At 48.6% G+C, this 27172-nt stretch overlaps 4 protein-coding genes and 1 long non-coding RNA gene across 15 annotated transcripts; 2 read left to right on the top strand and 3 right to left on the bottom strand.

Moving 5' to 3' along the window:
• Nucleotides 1-427: 427 nt before the first annotated feature.
• On the bottom strand, nt 428-1980 carry LOC6736050 (26S proteasome non-ATPase regulatory subunit 7). The gene is made up of 2 exons (XM_002082915.4): nt 1594-1980; nt 428-1528 (listed from the first exon to the last, which is right to left on the bottom strand). Exons 1-2 carry the CDS (start codon nt 1766-1768, stop codon nt 687-689), a joined length of 1017 nt encoding a protein of 338 aa, XP_002082951.1. The 5' UTR covers nt 1769-1980; the 3' UTR covers nt 428-686.
• Nucleotides 1981-2212: 232 nt separating this feature from the next.
• Nucleotides 2213-12003, top strand: LOC6736049 (serine/threonine-protein kinase 10). Of its 9 annotated transcripts, none has more exons than XM_016181226.3 (14): nt 2213-2388; nt 3144-3289; nt 3467-3906; nt 3972-4170; nt 4230-4540; nt 4610-4750; nt 5764-5839; nt 5904-6259; nt 6316-8547; nt 8616-8722; nt 8780-8912; nt 9681-10661; nt 11443-11544; nt 11754-12003. In XM_016181226.3, exons 3-14 carry the CDS (start codon nt 3583-3585, stop codon nt 11901-11903), a joined length of 5112 nt encoding a protein of 1703 aa, XP_016029446.1. In that variant the 5' UTR covers nt 2213-2388; nt 3144-3289; nt 3467-3582; the 3' UTR covers nt 11904-12003. The 9 variants fall into 9 exon arrangements, with proteins under 9 accessions (XP_016029446.1, XP_039148024.1, XP_039148021.1 ...); XM_016181227.3 differs by lacking the exon at nt 9681-10661 and adding an exon at nt 5056-5097 and having other exon boundaries at nt 2214-2388; nt 11443-11469; XM_039292090.2 differs by lacking the exons at nt 11443-11544; nt 11754-12003 and adding an exon at nt 5056-5097 and having other exon boundaries at nt 3181-3289; nt 9681-11282.
• A 471-nt stretch (nt 12004-12474) lies between these two features.
• Nucleotides 12475-14299, bottom strand: LOC120284423. Of its 2 annotated transcripts, none has more exons than XR_005543667.2 (2): nt 13906-14299; nt 12475-13788 (listed from the first exon to the last, which is right to left on the bottom strand). It is a non-coding gene; the product is annotated as an uncharacterized LOC120284423 (long non-coding RNA). The 2 variants fall into 2 exon arrangements; XR_005543668.2 differs by having other exon boundaries at nt 12475-13764.
• A 319-nt stretch (nt 14300-14618) lies between these two features.
• On the top strand, nt 14619-26297 carry LOC6736048 (muscarinic acetylcholine receptor DM1). Of its 2 annotated transcripts, none has more exons than XM_039292098.2 (5): nt 14619-15350; nt 19855-20981; nt 21268-21451; nt 21510-21646; nt 23039-26297. In XM_039292098.2, the coding sequence occupies exons 2-5, from the start codon at nt 20026-20028 to the stop codon at nt 24126-24128; spliced, it is 2367 nt and encodes a 788-aa protein (XP_039148032.1). In that variant the 5' UTR covers nt 14619-15350; nt 19855-20025; the 3' UTR covers nt 24129-26297. The 2 variants fall into 2 exon arrangements, with proteins under 2 accessions (XP_039148032.1, XP_039148031.1); XM_039292097.2 differs by having other exon boundaries at nt 21510-21697.
• On the bottom strand, nt 26181-27115 carry LOC6736047. Its single transcript, XM_002082912.4, has 2 exons — nt 26681-27115; nt 26181-26625 (listed from the first exon to the last, which is right to left on the bottom strand). The coding sequence occupies exons 1-2, from the start codon at nt 26796-26798 to the stop codon at nt 26306-26308; spliced, it is 438 nt and encodes a 145-aa protein (XP_002082948.2). The 5' UTR covers nt 26799-27115; the 3' UTR covers nt 26181-26305.
• Nucleotides 27116-27172: the final 57 nt, after the last annotated feature.

Raw genomic sequence — 27172 nt, 5'->3', positions numbered from 1 at the left:
CATGTGCACACTACATGAGTCAGTCACTTGAGATCGTTCCCCGCCTCCTAAAATAGTCCCTTAGCGGGAGACCACAGATAAGGTCCTCGCCGCTCAAGATAGGCAGATGTGCCCGAGCGTGGGACCTCGATAAGGCGGGGACTATTTACTTAGGCCTCTGCGTAGGCCATTTACTTTAAGATGCGATTCTCATGTCACCTAGTTAAACCGAAGATATTTCCAAATAAAATCAGTTTCTTACAAAAACTCAACGAGTAAAGTCTTCTTATTTGGGATTTTACAGTAAGACAGCCACTTACATTGCCTCTCCAGCGAGTTTAGTTTGTTTTAAAATATAATTTCGGTTTTACGAAATACAAAAACACAAGCCCGTGCGCTTTTAATACTAGGCATGATGCTTCTAGCAAAAGTAGAGGGAAGCAAACAATCGGAGTATTTAAATTATTTAATTTTTAATTACATAAACTTGCCATTAGTTAGTTACGCGAAATAATAAGAGGGAGCTTGATTTCATGGGGACAATGAACGATGAATGGTAGCAATGCTTGATTTCTGAGGCCACTGCACACCCTCGCCGTATGGTCTGCAGATGTGTTCCACTTCCTGGAGAACAGACGAAGCAGCAGCTAGTCCTGCGGCCCCTGCTTCTTTCGCTTGCGACGGGGCTTGCGCTTTTTCTTTCGCTCCTATTTGCGCGAACCCTTGCCGCCTTCGTCCTTGCCCTTGTCGGCCTTCTCCTCCGCCTTCTTGCCGTCCTTGTCCTTGGTCTCCTTGTTGTCCTTATCCTTGCTATCCTTGTTCTTCTCCTTGGCCTCCTTGCTGTCGCTCTTGCCCTCCTCGGCGTCGCGGTTGGCCAGCTTGTTGTTGATCAGGTTGTGCAGGGCAATGATCGAGCGCACCATGGAGGCCAGGTAGACGACCAGCATCTGGTCGTTGGTCTTCACGTACATTGTGCCCGTGAACTGGTCATTGGTTATGTCGGGCAGCAGGTTGAAGATGTCCTGCAGTTGGTAGACAATCTGGTGGTTGATGGGCATCTTGCTGTCGCCGACGCGCTGCAGATACTGCTTTATGTCGCGCAGCTGGGCATTCAGACCTTTGAGGCCCATGAGCTGGTTGGTGATCTTTTGCGACAGGCTGCCTACGGTTGTGTCCTTGATGTCACGCAGCAGATGCTCCACGCCCACCTCCTCCGCCTCCTCGGCGCCAATCTCGCTGGGCACATGCTCGAAGGTTTTGCTGGTCGGAGAGCCGTCGTCATGGACCTCCTCCACCGATATGTACGCCTCTGTGGGCAGGCCCAGATCCTTGGGCTTGGCGTCGATGATGACCAGCACGGAGTTGGGACAATAGCGCCGGACCAGCTCGTTGATGGCTATGTCGTTTTGGTGGAGCTTGGGACCTGTATGATACCAGCCCACGACCCGTTCCCTGGCGTTCACCTTCTTGAACATGCCGTACATGTTCTCCAGGTAGTCGTGGTCCAGGAACCACACCGACTTGTCCTTGTCATCCTCGTCGAAGGGCACTGGAAGTCAGAAGCGTATTCTTTTGTTTCATTGTCACGACTTTGGATATAAAGGCAGTACTAACCTGCGAAGCTGTTGGACACATCGAGCACTCCCTTGGATCGCCAGCAGCCCAGAAGGACTCCCACCACGCGCTTCTGGTTGCCAATCTTTCCCATCCGGTTGAAGTGATCCACCACGGATAGCAGAACCAATGGATGCACTATCACTTTGTTTACGCTCACCTCCTGCGACGGCATGTTTGTGCTTTTTCTGGATTTTCGGTTGGGTGGCTTACTAAGACGTCTGCGCCGATTGCTAGGTACCGGACTGATTTGTTTTTGACGGGTTTGGCTTCCTGCGACTCCTGTTTTTCGCAAAATTACCTGCAATTTGCGGCAAAAAACTCAGGCCAAAATGACAAGCAGAAACGATTTACAGTGTGGCCGACGCCTCGCATTCTGTATTTAGTACAAGGCAAGGAAAAGCATGCTTTTCTAAAAATTATTACCTGGTCACACTCGGACTCGAGATACTTCATATTAAATATTACATATTCATTATTTTCCGACACTTATAATAAAGTTTTCGTGTTCGGGAAAGAAGTTAATTGATATCGATTTCTTACAATTGTTTAACAAACCTAATGGTTATATATGTTATTAAGAGAAGGGTATAGGAGGGTCGGATTACTGGTGCATAATAATCATTTATCCTTGGTATTTTCGCAGTTTTGTCGAACGGCCGCACAATGCTGGTGGAAAAATCATGAGAGGAAAAGCGCCGTGCAAACAGTTAGAAAGTGCGCAATCGGACAGCGGAAGTGCGAAAAAGAACGTTTGCTGAGGCTGCACGTGCCGAAAACCAGCTAAAAAGCAAAGTAACTAAGCAGCAGCCGACTTAGCTAATTATTTTCCCCGTCTGCGTGTGTGTTTGCATAAGTGTGTGTTGTTTCTGTTTTTGCCCTTGGCGAAGGCAAATAGTGCTTCTCTCTTCTGGCACAGATGACCTAAACGGCCATTTTTCGGCGGCGCTGCCAGATCGCCAAACAGGGTGCAATTGCAGCTCAGTGGCAACACGAAGCGTTTGCGCGAGAGAAATTTCCAAGCATTTACGGGGTAAAATACATTTTAAATGGCTTAGTGTGCGGCAAAAACAGTCGAAATAGCGATAGTGCAGTGATTGATAAGGCCGAAAACCGTGGAAGTGACTGTGTGCGAATGAGGTAATACCCCATTCCGTTTGCGTGCGTCCTCAAGTTTCACGCCCATTCGCCGACTATACTTGCTCCGTAATCATCAATGGGATGTTGAATTTAGTTAAAAGTGCGCGTGTTGTTTACAAATTTCACGAATTACGAGCTGGTCAGTGCGAATTGAAGGCGCCTCAACGAATTAGTCAGCTTTGGCATCCGTAAATCCCGGGTTTCGCTGCAATTTCGGCGTAAATAGGTGTTCGGGTGTGGGTCTTGAAGGGGGGAGGGGCTTAAAAGCCCAGAGACCAGCTCACAAATACTCGCAAGCAGAGACACACGCACACACACACACACTCACGCTCTTTTGTCTACGTCTTTGACTTTTTCTCGTTTGTAATCATTTCCCTCCCATTCGTACGTGTTTTTTCTACAAATATTAGAGCTCGCTAGCTGCTAATTAAATTATAAAACATACAGAACACAGAAGCGCTAAAGACGGGCCAACCAAGCCCACAATCCCCGCTTTTTGGCCTATTTCGCTGAACAAAAAAAGAGAAGGAACCGAGGAGAGAGTGCTGCAAAGAAGGTGAGTTTAGGCCACGATATCTGGGCTATGGTCTGCGTTCTAGAACGGGGCAGTTCCACCCCGGATTCCGATTCAGAATGAGATTCAGATTGAAACTTAGAGCCAGACTTGAAACCCTGCCAAGTCTGTGATATACACCTGCCCGTTCAATCAATAAACGTTTGCCAATGTCCGCAGCTTTCACCAAATCTAGTTTTCCTGCTTGGACTCTCGCCCAGGAGCTCACTATGTAGACTCAACCCAAGAAATCATCATCGTCAGCAGAAGCAGGGGAAATCTACAAGAGAGCCAACATGTCGTTTATCACCAACCTGAAGAAGGTCTTCCACCTCGGCGGGGGTGAGGCCAAGAAGAAGCGCCTGTACAACAACATCAAGATGGACACGGATCCGGCGGAGTTCTGGGAAATGGTCGGCGAACTCGGCGACGGAGCCTTCGGCAAGGTGTACAAGGCGCAGCACAAGGAGCAGAAGCGGTTTGCTGCCGCTAAAATGTGCCAGCTGGAGGACGAGGAGAACCTTAGCGATCACATGGTCGAAATCGACATTCTGTCCGAGATCAAGCACCCAAATATAGTGGAGTTGTATGAGGCCTTTTCCATTGATGATAAGCTGTGGGTGAGTGTTTCGAAGTACTTCTAGTTTTATCGGGATTATGAGTCATATCTTGAAATTCCTCTCAGATGCTCATCGAGTACTGCGACGGAGGGGCCCTGGATAGCATTATGGTGGAGCTGGAAAAGCCCCTGACTGAGCCGCAGATTGCCTATGTTTGCAAGCACATGACCGAGGGTCTCACCTTCCTGCATCGCAACAAAGTTATCCATCGTGATTTGAAGGCAGGAAACGTGCTTCTCACAATGGAAGGTGGCGTTAAGTTGGGTAAGTTATCGGTGCTCTTTTCCCAAGCCATCGTCTCAAAGTGGAATCAACTCTTTCAGCGGACTTTGGCGTTTCGGCCAAAAACAAGCACACCATGCAGAAGCACGACACCTTCATTGGCACTCCCTACTGGATGGCGCCGGAGCTGGTGCTGTGCGAAACGTTCCGGGACAACCCGTACGATCACAAAGTGGACATCTGGTCACTGGGCATCACGCTAATCGAGCTGGCGCAGATGGAGCCGCCCAACAGCGAGATGTCGCCCATGCGAGTGCTCCTAAAAATTCAAAAGAGCGAGCCGCCCAAGCTGGAGCAGCCTTCTCGATGGAGCAAGGAGTTTAACGACTTCCTGAAGAAGTCCTTAGTCAAGGTGGGTAACCCTCAAATTTGTTTATATTACTGTCTATTCTAACTTTACATTTGTATTCCTTCTTAACAGGATCCTCAGGTGAGGCCCACGACGGATGTGCTGATGCAGCACGCTTTCATCAACAGAAATCTGGATGCCAAGCCTATTAAGGATCTGCTGCTCGAGTACAAGGCCGAGGTCGTGGAAGAGGTGGTGGATGATGAGACCGAGGTGAGTGTGCCTTGGAAGTCCTTGAATCCCTGTGCCCTGCACCGCACCCTTGTAGTCCAACTGCTAGATGTGATGATAATCTCTACGTTCTCTCACCTCTCCAACTGCTCTTTCTTCTCTCTTACACGCTGCCGCCTGAAAACCCAACCAAATCGCACCGCGCGATACATTATTTTATACGTTTATCTTCGTTTCTTCTCGACTATTCTTTGCCTTGCGTTTATGTTACGTTCTGTTTTGTTCCGCAATGTCGCAATGTTTGTTCTTATCATTTGTATGTGGTTACTTGGAAATAATTGATATAGAAGCTTAAACGCCAAGTGAAGCGGCGCTCGCTCTATCAGAGGGTTGGTAAGTCGTTCTACAGCAAGCCGTCCGTGCTCCGTCCGTTCCTGGCACCCGCACCCCTCCCCTCCTCCGTATCTGCATCCCAGGCACTGTCCTTCAACGGCGGACCCACAATTAGTTTACTCATTTTATCAGCATTGCCAAATGCCGCTTATCACTTAGCTCCTCTGCCGGAGGCATTCTTCGGTCGTTGTGTTTGTTATTGTACTTGGGTTCCTCCGTAAGCCCTCGCTATCGGTTTCTTGCGGTAATTATAGGAAGCACACTTTCAATCACACATGGTTTTAAGTTACTAATCAGTCTGACCAGCACATAGCTGACAAAAGTGTCAGTTTCACTATCTATAAGCTCCTTACGTTAAGACTTAGATATTGTTTATGGAGCAATAACAGATAGAATTTGCGAACAATGCGTTTATTGCTCAACGTCGGATGTAAACAAATTCTTTTAGGACTGTTTTGGGGTATAGCAATAAAATGAATCACTGTGGAATTTTAGAATCGAATATTATGCTAATTCGGCATGCCGAATGTAAGAATAGTTTTGCCGTAGGATTGCTATTGCTATTTTAGTCAGAGACAAGTAGATCTGCTAGCCTAACAGCAATCATTTAGGAACTACATTACGTATGAATATGCTAATGAGCTGTATTTAATCTTTCCCAGGAACCCCGCAACTCGGCGCTCCAGCTCGACCTGGACGATGACTCTGCTTCGCTGCAGAGCCAAGACATTGACAAACGTAAGCATATGAACTTTGGTGAATATTTTTCAACCCTTGCTCACGTTAAACACCTCCTTTGCAGTTCCAGGTACACCTACATCCATTTTGCGGGATGCCAAAGAGCAGTCCCAACCAAGTAGCAGTTTACCAATCGCAGCAGCGGCAACTGCAGCAGCAGCAGCTACAACCACAACTAAAGCAACCACTCCGGACAGACCAAACCACACAAAGGATGACAATGCTGAAGCGGCAGCCCAGCAGCCGCCGCATACCAAAGTGCCTGCTCCAGCGCCGCCGTCGTCCCAACAAACGCCACCACCGCAAGTTCAGCAGCCACCTACACCACCAGCCCAACCCACAGCGGCTGTGCTGCAAAAGAAACCCGAAGATGTGGCAGCTGTTGCAGAAACATCTGAGAAAACCGAATCCGACAAGAAGGTAAACACAACTCATTCAGTTAAATAATGCAAACTGATTTGAATTCTCCCCCATAGCACTTTGTCAAAAAGGGTAAGGCCCCGCCCCCGCCGTCCCCATTGGGTCTTGCAAATGCCAAGCCGGCTGCCAGCGACTCCCAAACGTCTCCCAAAAAACTGGCCACTCCCGAGCCCACTTCTCCAGTCACCACGGCTATTGAGGTGGCCATTGGCCAAGAGGCGATGGAGCCGAAACCGCAGCCGCCATCACCCACAGCCTCCTCCATTGTGTCTGTGCAATCGGTGGCCTCTTCCAGCTCCTCGGGCAGTGTTTCAAATGCTGTTCTCAGCTCGAGCACTTCCCTTATTACCATCAACAGCGATCCACCAACACCGCATCATCACCAACCGCTGCCACCTCAACCGCAGCACTTGGTTTTGCCAAACAGCTTGGAGTCGGTGAGTCAGATAACAGTCGTGACCAGCACCCATCCGCCGGTGATCATCGACAACTCGGTGGTGCCACCGCAAAACGAGGTGATCATCGTTTCCAATGATATGAACAAGAGCACTCACCTGCATGAATCCTCAACGGACGATGATTTTCCATCGCTGGACGACAGTTTGGGTGATGCCACCACGCCGCCCCACAAGCAATCCTCAATGATATTGGCTGTTAATGAGCCAGCAGGTGTGGTTCCCGCTCCTCCGTCGCAACCGCAAACGTCTTCCACTGTTCACGCACGCAAACTGGATGAAAGTGAGGTGTTAATAGTCAGTCCGTCCTACGCGGATGATGACTCGGCCTATAACACGGCGTCTGGCAGTCATAGCCACGATCACAGTGACCATCTGATGGACACGAGCCACGTCTCCGTGGTCACCGTGGGCGATGAGGGAGTTAAGGTGAAGGACAGCAGCAATGAGCTGGGCAAGCGCCAGCCCAATGGAGTTGGCATTGTGCCGGAAGACGTAAACATCATTGTAAACCGATTCAAGCAGGAGAAGCGGTCGCCGGACAGCTCGTTGAGCGAGAATGGCTCGGTGCGCGGACGGCGTGGTATTGAGGTGCTGGTTGGCGGCAGCGGAGGATCCGACGTGGACAGCATTGGCACAAACACTAGTCAGGAAAGCCGGCACGAAACGGATCACAACAACAAGCAGCAGTATCCAGCGGCCGCACTGATGCCTCCACCACCTCCCTCGTTGACGAATAACCACAATCACGAGACCATTGATGAGGAAGAGGAGGTGGTGATCCGACCCAAGGCTAGGGTTCCGGCCGTAGTTAAGTCTGCAAACGCTCAAGGTCTCACCAAGGAAGAGATTGAGCTGCGCAACCTGCGCAAGAAGACACGCAAGCGCACCCGCAAATTCGAGATCGATGGCGTGCAAATGACCACCACCACAAGCCGAGTAATCTACGGGGACGATGAGAACGGACGAATCTACGATGATCACGACTTCCGTAAGCAGGAGCTGCGTGAACTAAAGCTGCTGCAGAAGCAGGAGAAGAAGCAGCAGACAGAACTGCACTTAAAGGAGCAGCAGGCCAAGGAACAGCAGGATCGTCGCTTTGAGCAGGAGCGCTCCTCGCTGGAAAAGACCTACGAGGCGGACATGGATATGTTGGCGCGTCAGCACAAGCAGCTGGTGGAAAAGACAGAGCAGACGCAGGAGAACGAGCTGCGCTCCTCGTCTAAACGCATTCGCTCCGAGCAGGAGCAAGAGTTGAAGATCTTCCGAGAGAATCTCAAGCAGGAGATCCGACTGCTCAAGCAGGAAGTTGACCTGTTTCCCAAGGACAAGCGCAAGGATGAGTTTAAGCAGCGGCGCTCAGCCATGGAACTGGACCACGAAGAGAAGGAACGCGCCTTCCTGGATTCCTTAAAGGAGAGGCATGAGCTTCTACTAAGGCGATTAAGCGAGAAGCATCGAGACCACCTGGCCACTATCAACCGCAACTTCTTGCAGCAGAAACAGAATGCCATGAGGACGCGGGAGGCCCTTCTCTGGGAACTAGAGGAGAAGCAGCTTCACGAACGACATCAGTTGTCCAAGCGGCATGTAAAGGAACTATGTTTCATGCAGCGACATCAGATGATAATCCGGCACGAGAAGGAGCTGGACCAGGTGAAGCGCATGTTGCAGCGTAAGGAGGAGGACATGGTCAAGAAGCAGACGATGGAAAAGCGGGCTCTGCCGAAGCGTATCCGTGCAGAGCGCAAAGCGCGAGATCTTATGTTCCGTGAATCCCTGCGAATTTCCACGAACCTAGATCCTGAAATCGAACGCGATCGCTTGAAGAAGGTAGGAATGAATTTTGGTTTAAAGACAAGACAGAATCAGAATTAAACTAATCCCCATTTCAAATACAGTTCCAGGAGCAAGAGAAGAAGCGGTATATGCAGGAGGAGCGACGCTTCGAAGTCAAGCATCAGAAGCAATTGGAAGAGCTACGCGCTACTCGCGAAAGCGCCATAAAGTGAGTAGCTGGCCAAATGGATTCCCTGGGCAAATACTTATTCTATTCCTTTTGCAGAGAGCTGGAGCAACTTCAGAACGAAAAGCGAAGGGCTCTGGTGGAGCACGAACACTCCAAGCTTTCCGAGATCGATGAGCGACTGAAGGGGGAGCTGCGCGAGTGGCGCGAACAGTTGGTGCCCCGTAAACAGGTGTGTATGCAAATCCTCGTTCGAGATCCGCCCAAGAGCGCTCTCAGCCAAAAGCTCTCCGCCCTATTTCGTTGGTGTTATGTGTTTTTTAATGTACAAAGTAGATCAACTCGTTTGATATAAGTTGGTAATGATACTTATTGTATATTGATTGGTTTACGGTGAACTGTGGTGTCTTGTGCCCCCTTTATCCTTTAAAACTGAAACCCATCCCGACCCGTTCCGTCAAAGTTGTGCGGTTTGTAGATGAGCATTATTCGACGTGAAGAGGTGAAACAGGTGGAATAACGATTGGTCGTTTAATTGTCTGGCTTTTCATACAGTTAAACGGCTTCTGACTCATTTCTTTATAATGTTAAAGTAGAGGCAATGAATCATCAGTTAGCTAATCTATTTTGAATTGAAAGGCGTGTCTGCCACTGATACGAGAACTGGGACAAAGACAGACGAACCCCGAGCTCATCTTCAAACCGCTGCAACTAGACTGAACCAAGGCTGAACTTAATCCAATTATTTTTTCAACTTTTTCTCTCTCTTTACACCCACGCAAATGCATTCACTTTGGTGGCCTACTGTACCTACTACTACCTACAAAACTTAACCAAAAACAAAAAAAAAAAAAACCGAAACCGATAACTGATAAAATTTAAACAAAATATAAAAATGCTTACCGCTGTGCTTCCCAACTACTAACCAAAAACCAACCAACCAACCGATCAACGGATTTGGTCATGCATGTGTTTAACAACCAAATTAAACCGAGCGTAGGAGCTGAACCGTCAGATCAAGCTGGCCATTGATCAGCACGAAAAGCGATTCGGCCTCGTGGCCAACCGCGAGGAGTTCGAGGATCAGGAGGTCAAGCTGCCCGCCCACCTGCGCAACATCTACAACGAGCGATCCTCACGCATTCTGCCCCGCAACACCTTTATCGACCCTCAAAACATGCCGCGCTCTCGCTCCTCGCTCCTAATGATGGGGGGTGGTGGCAACCGACTGTCCAACTTCCGCGGATCAGCTCCAGATCTTAGCCGCAGTGTGCCCAGCACTCCCATTATGCACAAACAACAGAGATCGCAGATGATAAGCGATCAGGTGCTAGAAGAGGACGAGGAGCAGATGCTGAGCGAGCAGATGAAGCGGGCCAGCGTCGCCACGCTTCCGGCGCAAAACCAACTTCGTCTTATTACTCAGCTTCCGGCAAACGAGCTCGTGAAGGTGGTGACCTCCACGCCACCACTGAACAGCGCGGAAGATGTGAACTCCAAGCCAGCCATGAGCACATTCAGAGGCAGTACGCCGCCCAAAACACCAGATGATCTGGGCTTGGTCACCAATCGATTCAGCCGCCTTGACACCAAGGCTGCGGCGGAGGCCAGCGGCGTGGAGCTGCGCATTCACGAGGGGCCAGTGCTAACTGCGCACACTCAGCGGCTGCTGCACACCACCTCCTTTGCTATCAAGCGACCCTCGCTGGCCAGCCGGAGCAGCGGCCGATCCTCCCTGAGCAGCGCGCAGTCGATGTACAACATAAACGAGCTGTCCACGCGGTTCACCAGTGATGCGGACCTGATATTTGACTCCGGACGCAAGGCAGCCGCCCTGCTAGACGAAGTGCAGCCGCAGCTACGGTCCTCCGTTAAGCCAGGACACAGTCGTGCCAACGGAAGCGTCGCCTCGGCCGACTCCGCCGCCTCTTCCGAGGATATCTACTACGACCTGTATGCGGCGCAGTACAGACTGCCGAGAGTCAATCAGCGGCAGCACAGCTGCGAGGAGGACTCGTCGGCCATCTAAGAGACGAAGGCGTAGATCATCGCGATCAGCACTTGCCACGTTACAGCAGCCAGTTTTCCGCATGCACCTCATCTACTACACTAACCAGCCAATCAACCTGTACTCACACCTACTGACACCAAATCAACCTGCTTTACATTCCTCGCTGGTGCTGGCTAACTGCACATTCCTCGTAGAACCCCTTTCCCCAAACACTTCATCCTGCTAACCGAATTTGTAAAGCTTCTCTCACCTAATTACCTGCAACGGAAAATGCCATACATTCTGTCTTGCCAAAAGTTGATTGTTTGTTGGAAATGCTATTTTAATGAACGAAAGTGGATTACTTGTTTGCCTATTTTTAATGTTAAAGTATTTTCTTGACTTGGATCAGCCCTCCGCCTCCAAATGCATTCCATTTAAGCAGTATTATCGAAGTACTTAGTAAACGAAAACGAAAAGAGTATAACGAATGATAAAGAGTACATTCCACATTCCACTTAGCAACATGCCAAGCATTTGTGTAGCCATATCTTACTCTAAACATTCTTATAACTATGAAATACTTACAAATAAATATTACCATATCGCAAATTTCATGATGCTTCACTGTACACACCCACTCTTATATATAAACACCCACATGCAAACAACAACGCGCTGCTATCGAAAACCAAACAAAAACCAAACCGAATCAAAAATCTGTATCCAAAAACTTTTCTTGCCGGCTCTCCTCTTCTCGTAATGTGTAAAGCAACTACAGCAACGGCTGCAACAAGAGGTTAGTCCTTTGATCTATCCCCAGTGCGCTTCCCAGCCATTCGATATGACCCAGGGCCCTGCAACTGGAGCTCGCGTATCTGATGGTTCCGGAAGGCACTGCGTATTCTATGTATAGTTATTCAGCTCTAAGTGTCCTACTAATGCATGCGCTATTCAGCTAACTTCCCCCGCCCTTTCTACTCTCTAACTTGATGATGTATAGATTGCGATTGAATGTTGTTGCCCAGTAAAGTGCATCCTTGCCCTGAGAAATACTAATGATACTCCCATATTTTGCACCAGCGCCTGGAGGAGACCTTCGCCCAGCAGCTGGACGAGATGGAGACCCTGTACGGCGGCGCCCTGATTGTGTCCATGCCCTCGGACACGCTGCAGCGAGATCACTTCACCGGCTCGACGCGCAGCAGCCTCAGCTCGTATTCCGAGGGCTGAGGCCAAGAAATCGCAGTGCCCGGGGACGGGAAGCAGCCTGTCGAACCGGCGAACAAAGGAACTGCAGCGGCAGCAGCTATGACAGCTATGCAGAACGTAACAAAACAATTGTCAGCCATCCATTAAGGCTTCCGCCAGAGATTGAGCGCCTCTGCCTTGCTTATATATGTATGTGTAAGAGAGAGTATATATGTTTTAGATGGTCATGTATGTATGTAAGTCGGGCCAAGCAGCGCGTGGGGTCAAGCTTAGTTTTTGTGTCGTAAATGTATTGCATAAGTTTAATTTTATTATCCTTCAGTGTACGTTAGCCTATTGTTCTATTATTATTATTATCATTACTGTACATGTCTATCGATCTGGTGAAATCCAACGCGTTACAATACCATATCTTCGAGTATACATGCCACATGTATATTATACACATACATATATGTTATGTATGCGAGAAACCGTCGTGGGCAGAATTAAATTTACTTAATATTTATCTACGTTTAACACACCACTCACACTCCCGAAGACAAGAGGACAAACATGCATACGTACACCAAACAAATATTTTTTGTTGACCTTATCGCTATTGTAAATATATCTATAGTACTTGTATCTTAGCTATGCAACACACACACACTAGAGACAGAGACACATCCACGGAAAGTTTAGCAAAAGTTAATGTGTAGCAACAGAAGGAATATGTGAGATGTTGGGATTCCATGAAACAAATTGTGTGAGCGCTCGAGTTTCGAGCTGCAGACGGACGCAGATATGCAGATCGATAATGAGGGGCCGTCGGGTAAACGTAAAAGATATTTATATTTGTACAAGTTTATGCTTATATATTTTATATAAATATATATATATATATTTAAAACAAACAAAAACAATATTCAACAAAAAAATATTAAAAGAAAGAAAAAGACAAATTAGCGATCTTTTATTGGGCAGTAAGCCGCCTTGGCCAATTACACGAAACTTACTTTCCTCATTCCTAGATAAATTCAATTTAGCAAGATTAAAAGCCAAACTTTGCCGACGAAACTTCAGCGGCTTAACTGCAGTAACTCAACTTGACTGGAAGCTAAAGTGAAATTGTGCTTGAGCGTTGGAAAATATGTCAGTACCGAAAATGGCCAAACTCTCGCCAGCATTCCAACGGCATCCGTCCCCTGGGTCCGGCATTTCTCTAGCTGGGCGATGGCATGCTGTGCCTTTCGATTACATGGTCAACGGTGCGTATGGGTAACGTGGGGGCACTGCAAAGAATTTTCCGGCTTCCGAGAGCGTGGTGTCACTACCAAATTCCAGCATGTGGCTGCATTGGCCACTGCTAGAGCCGACCTTCCTGCTGCGCCCGCCAGCTTGGCCGGTTATTGCAGCAGTTATTGGAACGGTGTCTTCCCAGGACCACACCCTCGGCCCACTCGCTCAATCAATTCGCCCCTAATCCGAGCTGGGCCTCGCCCCATCCGCATCCTCCGGCTCCCTGTGCCCCGGCGGCACAGAGCTCTTACTCATCTTTCCTTTTGCATTGTCCATTTATGTATTTTTATATCACATGTGGTGGCATGACGAGCGCACAGAAGTATCCGCAGTCGCAGACCTTAGCACATGCCAAGCCCAAGGGAAAGTGCGGGCTTGTCGGCTGCCGGGATTCGGGTGGCTGGGGTGGCGCCTCCTCCGCCGAGGTGCTCGTGGGCTGGTGTGGGTCGCGGGTGCACTGCCAGTGCCATGTCCGCTGCCTTAGTTCCATTGTTGTCCAGTTTAAACGCAACATGAGTTGCTATTAATAAAGCCAAGGCACTTGAGGGACCTGCTCGCAATCGACGAAGGGTTCGAAGTGAAAGTACTGTAATGTAATTAGCTGGAAGATGGGCAATAACTTCAGCTATTACCCAGAATAACGAACTTTTTGTAAATTGTAAGTTTAGTTATAGGAAAGGTCTTCAATATTTCTGGTCCATCATACTATTTCAAGCACTCAACAAGCCCAAGCTGTGTTTACCTTTCCTAATGCTCTGAGAATAGAATCCTCCAGTCGAAGTTCGCCCAAAGCCCAAGTGGTTATTTTCCTCACACGCTCGGAATGCCCATTGAACTGGCAATTGTGACCGTACGCCGCTGGTGTTATTTAATTGAAATGTGAGAATGCGCTTTTCCAGCGCTTCCACTTCACACGAACACCCTCGCAGCGGCACTCACACAAATGCGTTACGCTTACACTCGTTCGCCAGGAGTCCCATTGAAAAGTGGCCAGTGTTGCTGCCGCACTTGATGTTGCTGCTGGTGCTGCTGATGCTGCTGCTGCAGATGTGGCAGTCGTAGATGCCGCTGCTACACAAGATGGCACTCGAGCCATGCCCGTGGGCCTCGTGCGGACTTGTCTTCGCCACCTGGAATTCCCCCTGCCACCCTTGCCCATAGATCGACCTGCACCTCCCCCCCCAGCCGTCGTGCAATTGGACTGTTGCGGCGTTTCATTCATATTCATCCATTAAGTTCCGCTGCCAGCACATTTTCGGCTGCACACACACAGCGCCAGCCCGTTTTTCCGTATGTCCTTTGTGCGAGGGTGTTGGTAAAAGGATGCTCGCCATGCTGCCCAACAAACACAAATTCCAGCATAAAGAACTCGCGTCGCCCACTCTCTCCCCCACGCTCTCTCTCGGCTGCTGCTCGGCTCTGGCTCTCTCCGCTCCTCGGCTCTGTACCGTTATATACCTTGGCCAGAATTTTCAGCTTCAGTCCCGGATGAGATTTGGCAACGTGCGCTACAGCCTCTCTAGTTTCGCGGTGAGAAGTAGCAATAATAACCGAGTGAAAAACAAACGCGTGCAAGAGCTGTCAGCGGTTTCAAGGGAATTTTTACATCGAGCAATAATTAAGTACCTTAGTTAAAACAAGTCATTCGAGTTGTGCTGTGTCCGTATAGCGAGTAAAACAAGCCCAGTTGCAATGTTAAATGTGCTAACTTTAAGCACGCAAAGTCGCCGACGTCGGCGTCGCAGTTCGCATTGTGTATAATAAAATTGGCGAAAGGCGAAATGAATTGAGCAGGATCCAAAGAGCAGGAGGCGGAGGCGCTGGGGGCGGGGCAGCCAGGAGCGGCAGGATACGATACTAGAAAGCAGAGGCGAAGATGTGCGCGCACAATACAAAAAATTACAAAGCATACTTTTGGGAGCGGCAAATGGCCAAAATCAACAGAAGCAGCAAAAGCAAAAGCAACACCAACACCAACGCCAAGGCAGCGACGCCAGCAGCGGCAGCATCTCTAAGCCCAAAAACAAAAACAAAAACAAAGCCAGTAACAACAGCAGCAGCAACAACAGCGATGTCACCGTTACAACGGAACCTTCCCAAATAAGCAATAGGCTAGAGCAAGAGGGCACGCGAGCGCCACAAGAGAGCGACGAAAGCGAGAGAGGGAGCGAGAACGAGCGCTAGCAAGTAAGTGAGAGTTCAGTTCCCCAGTGTGTGTCTGTGTGTGCGTTGGCGTCGCCGTCGACTGCGGCGTCGGCAGCGCTGCTTTCTCCGTTTCCAGTGCTCTCGTTTTGATTAAACTTTGTGCGAGTAGGTCGGTGGGGCGCGGCTCAGCCACCCCCTCTCCCTGCGCCCTGTAGCGCCACCACCCCCTCGACCTACAACCCAGCAGTTCGCACAACCTCACCCGAGTCTACACAGCGAGAAACGCTGGAAAACGTTGTATTTCCTGGCAAAAGCGTGCAATTCTTCAAGTATACAAAGAATACAAATTCACTTAGCTAATTTAAAAATTTATTGAAGCAACTGTTATATAGAGGTTATTACTAATCTATAGAGTGGGAGTGAAATACTGTGAGAGAGAGAGAACTGCAATTTTCCGCCAAGACAAACTGTTTTTCTCTAAGTGTGTGCACATTTCGCCTGGCAATATGCTTAGCGGACAGCCGGAGCATAAGGTGAAAGCCAGTCCAGCAATTTAATTTCCGCAAACAAGCCAGGCAAAGCAGCTCGCATTTCGGTCCAAGGAAACGCTGAAAAGAAGGCAGCACGGAACGGGCAACAGAAAGCAGTCAACAGCTAACGGCATCCGCTCGGCATCAGCAGCCATGTGGCAAGCAATTAAACTCGCGCGAAATTAACATAAGCCAGCAGAAAAGAAAGGAGAAATGGGCGCAGTGAAAGACAGGGGCACGAAAGTGTGCAAGCTAGTTGGCCTGCCCATCCTTTCCATCCGCTGCCTCTGCTCTCCCAAAGTGCGTGCATGCGGGTGTGTGAGTGCGTATGTGTGAGTGCGTATGTGTGTATGTGTGGGCGGGCGAGTGGGTGTGCTTAAATAGGCGTGAGCAAGTGTGTGTGAGCGTTGACAGAGCCCGCATAAAAAGCGGACCAGAACGAGAATAACCAATGCAAAATAAAGCCGACTGTTGATGAGCTGATCAAAAATATACACTTTGAGGACAGTGAAGCTTGGCAATAGGGGAAGATAATTTGCGCGCACGAAGCGAAAAAGACAGAAAGAAAGAAAGAAAGTCATTTCAATTGTTGGCAGTGTTAAAATCCATCGCACTTCCTTATTTAAAATTTACTGTTACATACTTTTGGGCAAACACGTTTAAAGGACCCGAAAAAGCTGGTGGTGAGACAAACGAGTTACTGAAATCACTGATTGATTAAATACGGGATTCTCTGCCTTTCCCTGCCATTAGCAAATGAAAGTCGTTAGTCAATGCTTCACTCTTCATTAAATCAGCGGTTGCCAGGAGCTTACACATAAGAACTGTGTCACCTGATTGCCTGTAAGCACCTGATAAGGAGAAAGTTATAATCGACTGGCGTTATAATTTATACGGGTGCGATAAACATCGAGATTTACAAGTGCCAAAACTGCATTTGGCCATAGGCCTGTTCCACAGTAGCGGCCTACAAGGCTCCACCTAGTTCCCATGGCTGAAAAGTGAAGTGTGATTTGATTAGCGGCTGCTTCGTGTGCTCACTGTGCTTACCCCATCGTTCCACCAGCTCGTGGCAGTGTCATAAAAATAGCCTAATAAATGGCAAAACAAATCCTCGCGGGTCGCAGGTTGCTCAGCCATGGGGATGTGTGTGTGTGTGGTATATGGTTACTTGTGTTACTTGTGCGCCCGACGCATTTGATAATAAATCCATAAATCCTTTTTTATGGCAGCCAAAAAGCGAGGCACGGCAACAAGGAGCTCAATTCGATTACTTGCCGGAGGAGCGGTCGCCTGATAAATTTGAATGTAACATAGGCGGACAGCCGGCAATGGCAGCTGATTACCAATAACTACATTCACTAACCCAAATTTGGGCGCCACTTTGCTTTCCCAAGTCATCATTGAAAAATGTGTAGTTTACATTGAAATTGTTACAAATTGAGAATTCCCTCCAACATTCTCTGAATGCGGAATCACTTCCTTCTAATCCGGAATTTCTTGGAAGTGAGCATAATGTCGTATCAGTTTTTATCGGTGTAGCTCTGCCCCACAAGTCCGTAATCTGACGTGGCCAAGTCAAAATCACGTAGCCGAGAAATAGCGCTCCAACTACTTGGGTCTCTGAAGAGAAGGCCCCCACCACGGGGATAACCGAGAAGTAGCGAGTCACACGAGCGATTTGTTTTTTCACTTATTGGAAATGTTCTGCCCTCTCCATTTGTTGCTGAGGTTGAGGTTGAGCTTGAGGTTGGGGTTGTTGTTGTCAGTACGATACGTCGGCTCAATTTATGGCGCCCCATTGGTTTGGCCCATCTCACCAGTTTGTTGGCTTGTTTTGCAATTGATTTATACGTGTGTGCGTGTTTTCAATGAGATAAACAGACGGATTTTGATTGATTTATTGTTTAACGCTGCATTTAATTGGGCATCCTTTGGAGTTATAGCCATAAATAGCCCCAAACAAGAGCAGAGCACAGTCGCTGGAAATTACGCATTTATTGAGCCCCACAAAGGTCAATTGATCCGTCAATGTGCACATTTCAGTTAGGATTTGGAGTAGCAAGCGTGATGGTTCAATTGGTTTGTTAATTGATGCAATTTGCATTCGGCAGGACATTCGCTCGCATATATGCATGCATGTAGTTATCTAAAGTAGGCAACAGTATTTTTAGAGGCCAATTAATCAGCCATTCGGCTTGTTTTCTTGTAATTCAAGGCTTTTAACAACAGGCAATTACAAGTTAATTGGTTTAGTTGGAAAATTGTATGTCTATTCAGGCCATTTGCTGTACGGAGAATCCATTTGGTTGCAAGTTTACGACTTTCACAGGACAAGCCAGTGAGAATAGGAAATATTTCCAGGAAAAGTAATCTACTCCACAAGATGTGCTATTCCAGTTCAGGGACTGCAACATCTGAAACAAGTCGCTTCGATTGGGTGATGTGTGTTATTTTACGTAGATAACGTTTAACTACAAGCCTATAGCAGTTAAGATTACAGAAGTGATTGCGCGTTGATAACAGCCCTGAAATCAAATATTAAATAGGTTTTCTGCAAAAAGATACGTAAATTAGTTTTCTGGAATTTGACCCTTTTGTGGCATGATTTGTATGAAACCCGCCTGACCAGCGACAATGGCGCGGCGCACAATAACTTCGCATCCATTGAATGCGAATCAATCACGGACAGCTCATTGTGGCCTGTTCATTCCGCCACGTATCGTGGCCTATCAATCAGGTGGCAGCCATGGCGTATGCGTAACGTGGCGGCTTTTCATTGCGAGCTGGTGAAAAACTTTCCAAATCAAAGTCGCCGCGCACAATGGCTGCCAAATGAACAAGCGCCCCACTGCCTCCTCCAGATATCTATAGGCATATGGCCAATGACAACATCAATAGTTTTGAAAAGTGTCAGAGGAAGCCGCCTGGAACATTTCCGTGCCAAAGTGTCGGGGCTCGCAGCTAGCAACTCGCAGCTCGATGCTCCTTGTTCGAGCCAAGTTCCTCCTCGACTGTTGCACGCCTGTTGTTATTTCTGTCGTTTTTGCCACTGCCATTGTTGGCAACAGTAATAAACGAACAACAAATGTTGTGGGTGTGGCTGGAATGGCTGAAATGGCTGAACGGCTGCAAATGGGCGACAGGGGCTGGCTGAGGCCTGCCAAGGAAACGCATTCAAGCCGTTTTCATTTTCATTTTCATTTACATTTACATCTACGTTTTCATTTCCATTAAAACAAATCACACAGAAAATGTCATTTTGCAGAAAGCACAAAGCCAGTCAGTCGGCCCCTGGCATTGTAAATATGTTATTTTGCTTCCTTTCCCAGGATTCCTTGCCAAGATGAGATATATCAAAGGCCATTGCTGGGACAGTTTCTCATAAATCTCGCCGTTCTTTTCCATGGCTCTTGGCCATCCGCTGGCTTGGGCGTTCGAAATCGTGTGACTATATGCACTTCCCAGCCCAACATGCAATTACTCTTCGAGCCCGAAGGCCTCAAGTCGATTATAGCCGCTAAGCTCAAGTACTTTACGGTGCTTAGCCGCCCAAGTTGGCCTATCATAATTATCGCCGCATCCGGATGCGAGATACTCGCATCTCGCAAGGAATCTTCATCGCCGTAATTATTCCAACCGCAAGTTATTCCTTTCGCGCACAACGCCCACCGACATCTTCTGACATTTACACATCTTGCTGGTTAATTTAATAAATTTCTGCGGCGCCACTTGGCAGCTTATCCTTTAGCATCTATGTGAAATTTATTACGGTCGTTCGAAGGGCTGTAAATTTATCAAGTTACGAGATCTTCGGAAGGTTAACTATAAGGCGGTAAAGGAGTTTCAATTCAGATGCTCGAGTTGGTAATGTGTACTTAGAATGCTGCTCTGAAAAGATAATGTTCGAAGTGATGTGTGTTATCAATGTACATGAGTTATAAAAAATAAGTTCAGAATAATTACTTTAGGGTGCTTTTTATCCCACCTAACTTCCATGTTTTTCTTTCCCTTAGGGTCTGGGGAAAATGGCCAACGCCTTGCGTGGGTGCAGCGAAAAGGAAAAGCAGCGGATGAGGCTCAACTAAGAGGCAAGCCAAACACAGAGAGAGCGAGAGAGAGAAAGCAAGCGACAGCGAGCATCGTAATCCTTACAGCTGCAAAGTAGATAAAATCACGTATCCGCCATGGAGCCGGTCATGAGTCTGGCATTGGCCGCCCATGGACCGCCCAGCATACTAGAGCCGCTGTTTAAGACCGTAACCACGAGCACAACGACCACCACCACCACGACGACCAGCACGACGACGACGACGGCGAGTCCTGCAGGGTATTCGCCAGGATACCCGGGCACCACCCTCCTGACCGCCCTGTTCGAGAACCTGACGTCCACGGCGGCGAGCGGGCTATACGATCCCTATTCGGGAATGTACGGAAACCAGACGAACGGCACCATGGGCTTCGAGACGAAGGGACCGCGGTACTCACTAGCCTCCATGGTGGTCATGGGCTTCGTGGCGGCGATTTTGAGCACGGTGACGGTGGCGGGCAATGTCATGGTGATGATATCCTTCAAGATCGACAAGCAGCTGCAGACGATCAGCAACTACTTCCTCTTCTCGCTGGCCATAGCGGACTTCGCCATCGGCGCGATATCGATGCCGCTCTTTGCGGTGACCACAATCCTGGGCTACTGGCCCTTGGGTCCCATCGTCTGCGACACCTGGCTGGCCCTGGACTACCTGGCGTCGAATGCATCGGTGCTGAACCTGCTGATCATCAGCTTCGATCGATACTTTAGTGTCACTCGACCCCTGACGTACCGCGCCAAAAGGACCACCAACCGGGCGGCGGTGATGATTGGCGCCGCCTGGGGCATCAGCCTGCTCCTCTGGCCGCCCTGGATCTACAGCTGGCCCTACATCGAGGGCAAGCGGACGGTGCCCAAGGACGAGTGCTACATCCAGTTCATCGAGACCAACCAGTACATCACCTTCGGCACGGCACTGGCCGCCTTCTACTTCCCGGTCACCATCATGTGCTTCCTCTACTGGCGCATCTGGCGCGAGACGAAAAAGCGGCAGAAGGACCTGCCCAACCTGCAGGCGGGCAAGAAGGACTCCAGCAAGAGATCAAACAGCAGGTGAGGGATAAGATTTCGTGAAGAATTACTTTACTTTCAGTTATACCTTGAAGTAATATTAAATGATTAGACGTTGCGTTGAAATATCTTGTGCTTATTTGGCGACTCAATGAGCTGCATCATTTTAAATTTGAAATGTAGAAACAGTTCATTTCACAGCTCATTGATTCACTTTCTTTGATTTTATGTCACATTGAAATCGGCATGATTACAGTAGAATCCTTTGGTCGGTCTAAATATATAACTAAGCATTTAAACAAATAATCTTATTTTGTGATGTTCGCAGTGACGAGAACACGGTGGTGAATCACGCCTCTGGCGGCCTTCTGGCCTTCGCCCAGGTGGGCGGCAACGACCATGACACCTGGCGACGTCCGCGCTCCGAGAGTTCGGCGGACGCGGAGAGTGTCTACATGACCAACATGGTCATCGACTCCGGCTACCACGGGATGCACTCGCGCAAGTCAAGCGTAGGACACTCTGACCGCCTTTTCCCTGTTCCTGCTTACTAATTCCCACTATCCACAGATCAAAAGCACGAATACAATCAAAAAGTCGTACACCTGCTTCGGCAGCATCAAGGAGTGGTGCATTGCGTGGTGGCACTCCGGTCGCGAGGACTCCGACGACTTCGCCTACGAGCAGGAGGAGCCTTCTGATTTAGGGTATGCAACACCAGTAACAATTGAAACTCCTTTACAAAGCTCCGTCTCCAGGTAGTAAAAACAATCAAAATTCTGAACTTTAATCGTCTATATTTCGAGTAAGCCGACACCGCACCCACTCTCTCACCCCAAGTTATATGCGTACGACTCGTACGACTTCCATTGCACCCAGAGCACTTTTCCGAGAGGCAAACAAACAACCTGCACCCAAAACACATGCATATATCGATTCGATTTCCCGTCCAATACCTGTGCACACAAACGCAAAGTGGCAGTGGTGAAAAGTGTCCAGGAGGATGAGTTTGGGCCCATTCTCCACTGGCCACCACGATGCACCAATCCCTTGCCCCTTTCCCTCTCCCTCGACCATTCCCAATCCTCCTTCCACACACGAATCCATCAAAGTCATAGCATCCAGCACTAAAATAATCCACGTAGATGGAAGGCTTTGCACCACTGCACACATCGGGATGGAAACTAATTGAGGCTTACAGTCCAAGGTAGTTGGAGCAGGACATTGTGCTCCGGAGTTTGTTGATTCCGATGGCTGTAATTAATTCATGAAATTGGATTTGATCAAGTGATAGTTTAAGCTTAGAATACAAATCGCTCTGCGAGCAATGAGCCATTTCTGGTATTCATATGCAGTGAAACACGAGTCGATGAGATTTAAATTTTAGGAGTTTTCTAAATACATTTGGGATTTAGTTTATTATTTGATTAATATTTGATGTCTGTATATGATTTTTCATTTGTTTGCTGAAACTTTTAGTTCAATTTGCTGCATGCAGACCAAATTTTATTTGAAACTCTCACGATTTAAATAAATTTACCAACTGCGTGCAAATTGGTGGCATAGATCAGTGGGGAATAATTAGCAAGTATAAACAGCTAGATAATTTGCTAAATTGGCAAATCCATGTGGAATCTGAAAAAACATAGAAATCAGTTGGGGAAAATGAGCTTTTGGATGAATCCGCGATGTGTCGCCATTCAGGCCAGCCCAAAAATGTGTAGGATACTCGATGGCTATAATTGAAACGAGTGCCAGAATTGCATTTTAAAGATACGTATCTCTTTGACCGCTGGACTTGTTTCAATTTATGTGTGCCATTGGCAATCGGCTGGGTAATCGATTTAAGCTGCGATTTCCGGCCACTTGTTTCCATTCCAAATGCACTGCCCACATGCATGATGTGTTTCTGTGTCCTGTGTGTCCGAGTGTGCCACATTTGGTTGAGCAGGTGCACAGTTGCATCCAGAGTTGGCCCCGAGCTGTTGTTCTTGTTCTAGTTGCCTGTCAGTGTCGTTGGAGTGGTCCGCTCTAATGTGTGTTTGTTCAAATGCTAAACCGATGCCACATCCTGTCTTCTCTCTTTCTCCACATCGCAGATGCACCTCGATGAACGTGATGCGGGACAACTACTCGATGGGCGGCAGCGTTAGCGGCGTGCGTCCGCCCAGCATTCTCCTGTCAGATGTCTCGCCCACGCCGCTGCCACGCCCACCGCTGGCCTCCATCTCGCAGCTGCAGGAAATGAGTGCGGTTGCGGCGAGCACTACGGCGAATGTGAATCCCAGTGGCAATGGCAATGGCGCCATCAACAACAACAACAACACCAGCCACAACGGGAACGGCGCAGTGAACGGGAATGGGGCCGGAAACGGAAGTGGAATCGGACTGGGTACAACCGGAAATGCGACGCACCGCGACTCGCGCACTCTGCCCGTTATCAATCGCATTAACTCACGGTCGGTGAGCCAGGACTCCGTGTACACGATACTCATCCGCCTGCCTTCCGACGGCGCATCCAGCAATGCGGCCAACGGAGGAGGGGGTGGCGCTGGTGCCGGGGCAGCTGCCTCCGCAGCCTTGAGCATGCAAGGCGACTGTGCGCCCTCCATCAAGATGATACACGAGGACGGGCCCACGACGACGGCCGCGGCAGCTCCTTTGGCAAGCGCCGCAGCCACTCGACGACCTTTGCCCTCGCGAGACTCTGAGTTCAGCCTGCCACTCGGACGGAGGATGTCCCATGCCCAGCACGATGCCAGGCTACTCAACGCCAAGGTCATACCCAAGCAGCTGGGCAAGGCTGGGGGCGGGGCAGCGGGCGTCGGAGTGGGCGGGGCCCACGCCCTCATGAACGCCCGCAATGCGGCCAAGAAGAAGAAGAAATCGCAGGAGAAGCGGCAGGAGTCGAAGGCGGCCAAGACGCTGTCGGCTATCCTGCTGAGCTTCATCATCACGTGGACTCCGTACAACATCCTGGTGCTTATCAAGCCGCTGACCACCTGCTCCGACTGCATTCCCACGGAGCTGTGGGACTTCTTCTACGCCCTGTGCTACATCAACTCGACGATCAACCCCATGTGCTACGCCCTGTGCAACGCCACCTTCCGGAGGACCTACGTCCGGATCCTCACCTGCAAGTGGCACACCCGGAACCGCGAGGGGATGGTGCGCGGCGTCTACAATTAGATAATTAATACTTAATCACCCATCATCTGGCCGGTTAACTACTAGTAGTTGCAATAAGTGTTGTGCGCTAGAATTTTGGGGGCAGTAAAACCAAAACTAGGCTTAGGATTACCCATTGACAAGCAGTACTGATTTTTTGATGTCTAGCCCCCGACTATATACACGCATCACCCTTCCCGGAGGGTTGCCATACATAATTATTGCCAGAACTGAGGTTTCGCGGTGTGAAGATAAGTCTTAAGACAGTTTCAGATGGGATATTTCGCACAAAGATCAGAAATGAGTTCTCTATTGATTGAGGATCTAGTTAGGCAGGAACTTCCACCTACTTACCTCTCCCCAGCCAAGTTAGACCCACGAAGTTCGACCAACTGCTTCCAAGTAAGCCAAAGATCTCATTAAGGTATCTTTAGACTAGTTCCCCCGGCAACCCTCCGCAGCACCTGGTCAAATCAGAGTTATCAGGATGATCACGGTCCCCCAGGAGGAGGATGATTCCATTTTGTTAGGCGTTTACGTACTGTTAGGTAGGCACATGCTCGATGCAAGAAGAATTTAATACAAATATAATGGATTACGATTTGCAATTCATACATACACACATATAAGATATATATTTATTATTATACACATGGCAAATGAGTTAGCTTAAGTTGTTGGCGAGAGGCGGAGAGGCATAAACCAAAAAAGCTTTAATACAAGTTCAAAGTAGGAGGATTAAGTTCCGCGGGCAACGAATGGCGGTTGCATCTTGGCCAACCAATGGAATCGTTTTGTTCTCGTTACGATTTTCGTTGTGTGGGCGGGGGGACATGATGGGATATGACATGTATTAATCGTAGGGGGAATATTGTGATTGTACTGCTCGTTTCCAATAGTTAAATCTGTTTTTTTGTACATGTGTGTAGAAACCAAGATAGAAGGCCAAACAGCGTCAACCGTGCAAATCAATTTGTAGACACATACCTGCTAATATATCGGAATATGTATGTATAAAATAACGATTATTTGTATGTATTAAGAACGCAACCCACCATGGTTCGACAACTAAGAACAAACCTTTTGTAACTGACGTGGCGAGTGTCCCCGCAACCGGGACGATCTTAGCCTCTTAACCCAAGAGTAACAGAGTAACAGTAACGCAAGCAATATGTTTGGGGCACGTGTGTCGAAGAGATGGCCCAGTTGAGGAGGATCAGGCCACAGACACGGACGAGGGGCGGGAATCAAGGATCAAGGATCAAGGATCAGGAGCATGAGCGTGGGCGTGCGCGTGCGGACCCGGACACTAGACGGATAGTATTAGTAACCCTAACAATAGGTTGTGCTGAAAGTGGCCAATCCGTCGACTGGCGGACCATCTCTTTGGGCAGCATCCCGAATCGAACCACAACTCATAGCTATTAACCAATTGCTTCTTCGAAGTGCACCAATTTCCAGTAACTAACTAATAGTGAACCGCAAGCATATTCACATTCAAGGCATATGAGAGAGTAAAATACATACAGTGTAAGCAAACGACATCCAGGTACTACGATATATTCGATGCGATCGGGGAGCGAACATTTTTAATGAGTGTGTAGGTAACTAATTGAAATATTAACAAATTGTTGGCCCCAGTTAATCCGAGTGACGCGGGGCCTGGTGCGAATCAAGCCGGAATCAAAGCGACATTTGTAGTGTCTGTGACACAGTATGCATATTTATACCTAACGATACGATACGATATATACAAGTACATATATATGAATACGGCGTTTAATATGAAGTAACGATACCGAGCAACAAGAACAAGAACAAGCGTAAACAAGCAACCAAACCAACCCAAGAGACATGATTTACAACCACGCACACACATCCTGATGAAGCATATAGTACTGCAAACAATATATATCCGACCCCAGCCAACGCGAGTCGAGCAAACCAATCCGAAATACCTACATTTAGCCTTTAGACGTACATATTTAACACTCGATTACAAATAGATCACGTTTTGACTACCAAGAGAGAGGTTCGACATGTAGGATTACAACCAAGAACAGATGGACAGCATTTTGACGATGAGAGCAGATTTAATTGCATACAATCTAATTGTTTGGAAATATACTACGATATATAGTAATACATATATAATTTAAAGCTAACAATAAAAATGTGAATGAAAAAGAAGTTCATAGCTAGACCTTTTCGGGATGTTCCTCCTCGACTTCGTTCCGGTCGCCTGTGCCTTCGCCTTCGCCAGCGGTATCCTCATGAGGCTTCATGAGCATCTGGGCATTCTTGTGTATGATCTCCAGTTTCTGCTGCATGAGCTCCTGGCGCCTCTGCTCGGCCTTTAGCTGCTTCTCCTCCAGCTCCTCCAAGGTGAGTGGCTCCGAGCTGGCCGCCTCCTGCATCAGCTGCTGAATCCTCTTCGGTGGCTGGCGAACCGTCTCGTTTAGCGGCATCTCCGGACTGTCATCGCTCTCCAAAGGAATGGTGAAGGCCTCAGAGGCAGCTGAAACGAGGTTCCTGATAAGATTCCCGTTAATAGGCTATAAGTCTCGACCTACGGTACTCCTTCTTGGTGGCCATTCTCGTCGTACTGGACTTGGCTGAGCAGGGCTTCGATGATTTGGTGTCTTCTACGGTGGCGGAGGTCTTGGAACTGGAGCAGCCCATGCTACGCATCCACTCAGGCGCAAGGCATTACGCCTAAGACTTCCGTTTTAGTGCTCCTGCTACCGATACCTTCGCCTTTACCGTTTCCGTTCGGCGGAGAGATGGCTAAGAGCGATGCCGATGTGATTTCCTGCTGCAGCCGCTTGGTTAGAGCCAACATTCAATTTCCGCCGCCGCTCAGCTCATTAGACTACGGCCGACTGCAGCTGAGGCCACGTTTAATGGCTCATTAGTATTGATTTTCGCAGGATTGGATTTTCCGTAGGTAGCCTAGTCCTCCAGGACACAGCCGTTTGTAGGGACGACGCGATGGCAACTGACTACCGAGAAATTGCAATGCAAAGTTTTCCGCGCGCGTGACCATTATTAATAATCGTCGGTAT

This window comes from Drosophila simulans, chromosome 2R, assembly GCF_016746395.2.
Source record: "Drosophila simulans strain w501 chromosome 2R, Prin_Dsim_3.1, whole genome shotgun sequence".
Lineage (NCBI taxonomy): Eukaryota > Metazoa > Arthropoda > Insecta > Diptera > Drosophilidae > Drosophila > Drosophila simulans.
This window is presented reverse-complemented; position numbering and strand designations above follow the sequence as displayed.

What these genes read in the sequence shown, in the direction of transcription:
- LOC6736050 (XM_002082915.4), bottom strand. Translation starts at nt 1,768, where the DNA reads ATGCCGTCGCAGGAGGTGAGCGTAAACAAAGTGATAGTGCATCCATTG. An exon ending in TGTGTCCAACAGCTTCGCAG is followed by an intron (nt 1,529 to 1,593) that starts GTTAGTACTGCC and finishes TCTGACTTCCAG; the next exon opens with TGCCCTTCGACGAGGATGAC.
- LOC6736049 (XM_016181226.3), top strand. Translation starts at nt 3,583, where the DNA reads ATGTCGTTTATCACCAACCTGAAGAAGGTCTTCCACCTCGGCGGGGGT. An exon ending in GGAAGGTGGCGTTAAGTTGG is followed by an intron (nt 4,171 to 4,229) that starts GTAAGTTATCGG and finishes CAACTCTTTCAG; the next exon opens with CGGACTTTGGCGTTTCGGCC. An exon ending in AAACCGAATCCGACAAGAAG is followed by an intron (nt 6,260 to 6,315) that starts GTAAACACAACT and finishes TCTCCCCCATAG; the next exon opens with CACTTTGTCAAAAAGGGTAA.
- LOC6736048 (XM_039292097.2), top strand. Translation starts at nt 20,026, where the DNA reads ATGGAGCCGGTCATGAGTCTGGCATTGGCCGCCCATGGACCGCCCAGC. An exon ending in AGCAAGAGATCAAACAGCAG is followed by an intron (nt 20,982 to 21,267) that starts GTGAGGGATAAG and finishes TGATGTTCGCAG; the next exon opens with TGACGAGAACACGGTGGTGA. An exon ending in TTACAAAGCTCCGTCTCCAG is followed by an intron (nt 21,698 to 23,038) that starts GTAGTAAAAACA and finishes TCCACATCGCAG; the next exon opens with ATGCACCTCGATGAACGTGA.
- LOC6736047 (XM_002082912.4), bottom strand. Translation starts at nt 26,798, where the DNA reads ATGCGTAGCATGGGCTGCTCCAGTTCCAAGACCTCCGCCACCGTAGAA. An exon ending in GGCCACCAAGAAGGAGTACC is followed by an intron (nt 26,626 to 26,680) that starts GTAGGTCGAGAC and finishes ACCTCGTTTCAG; the next exon opens with CTGCCTCTGAGGCCTTCACC.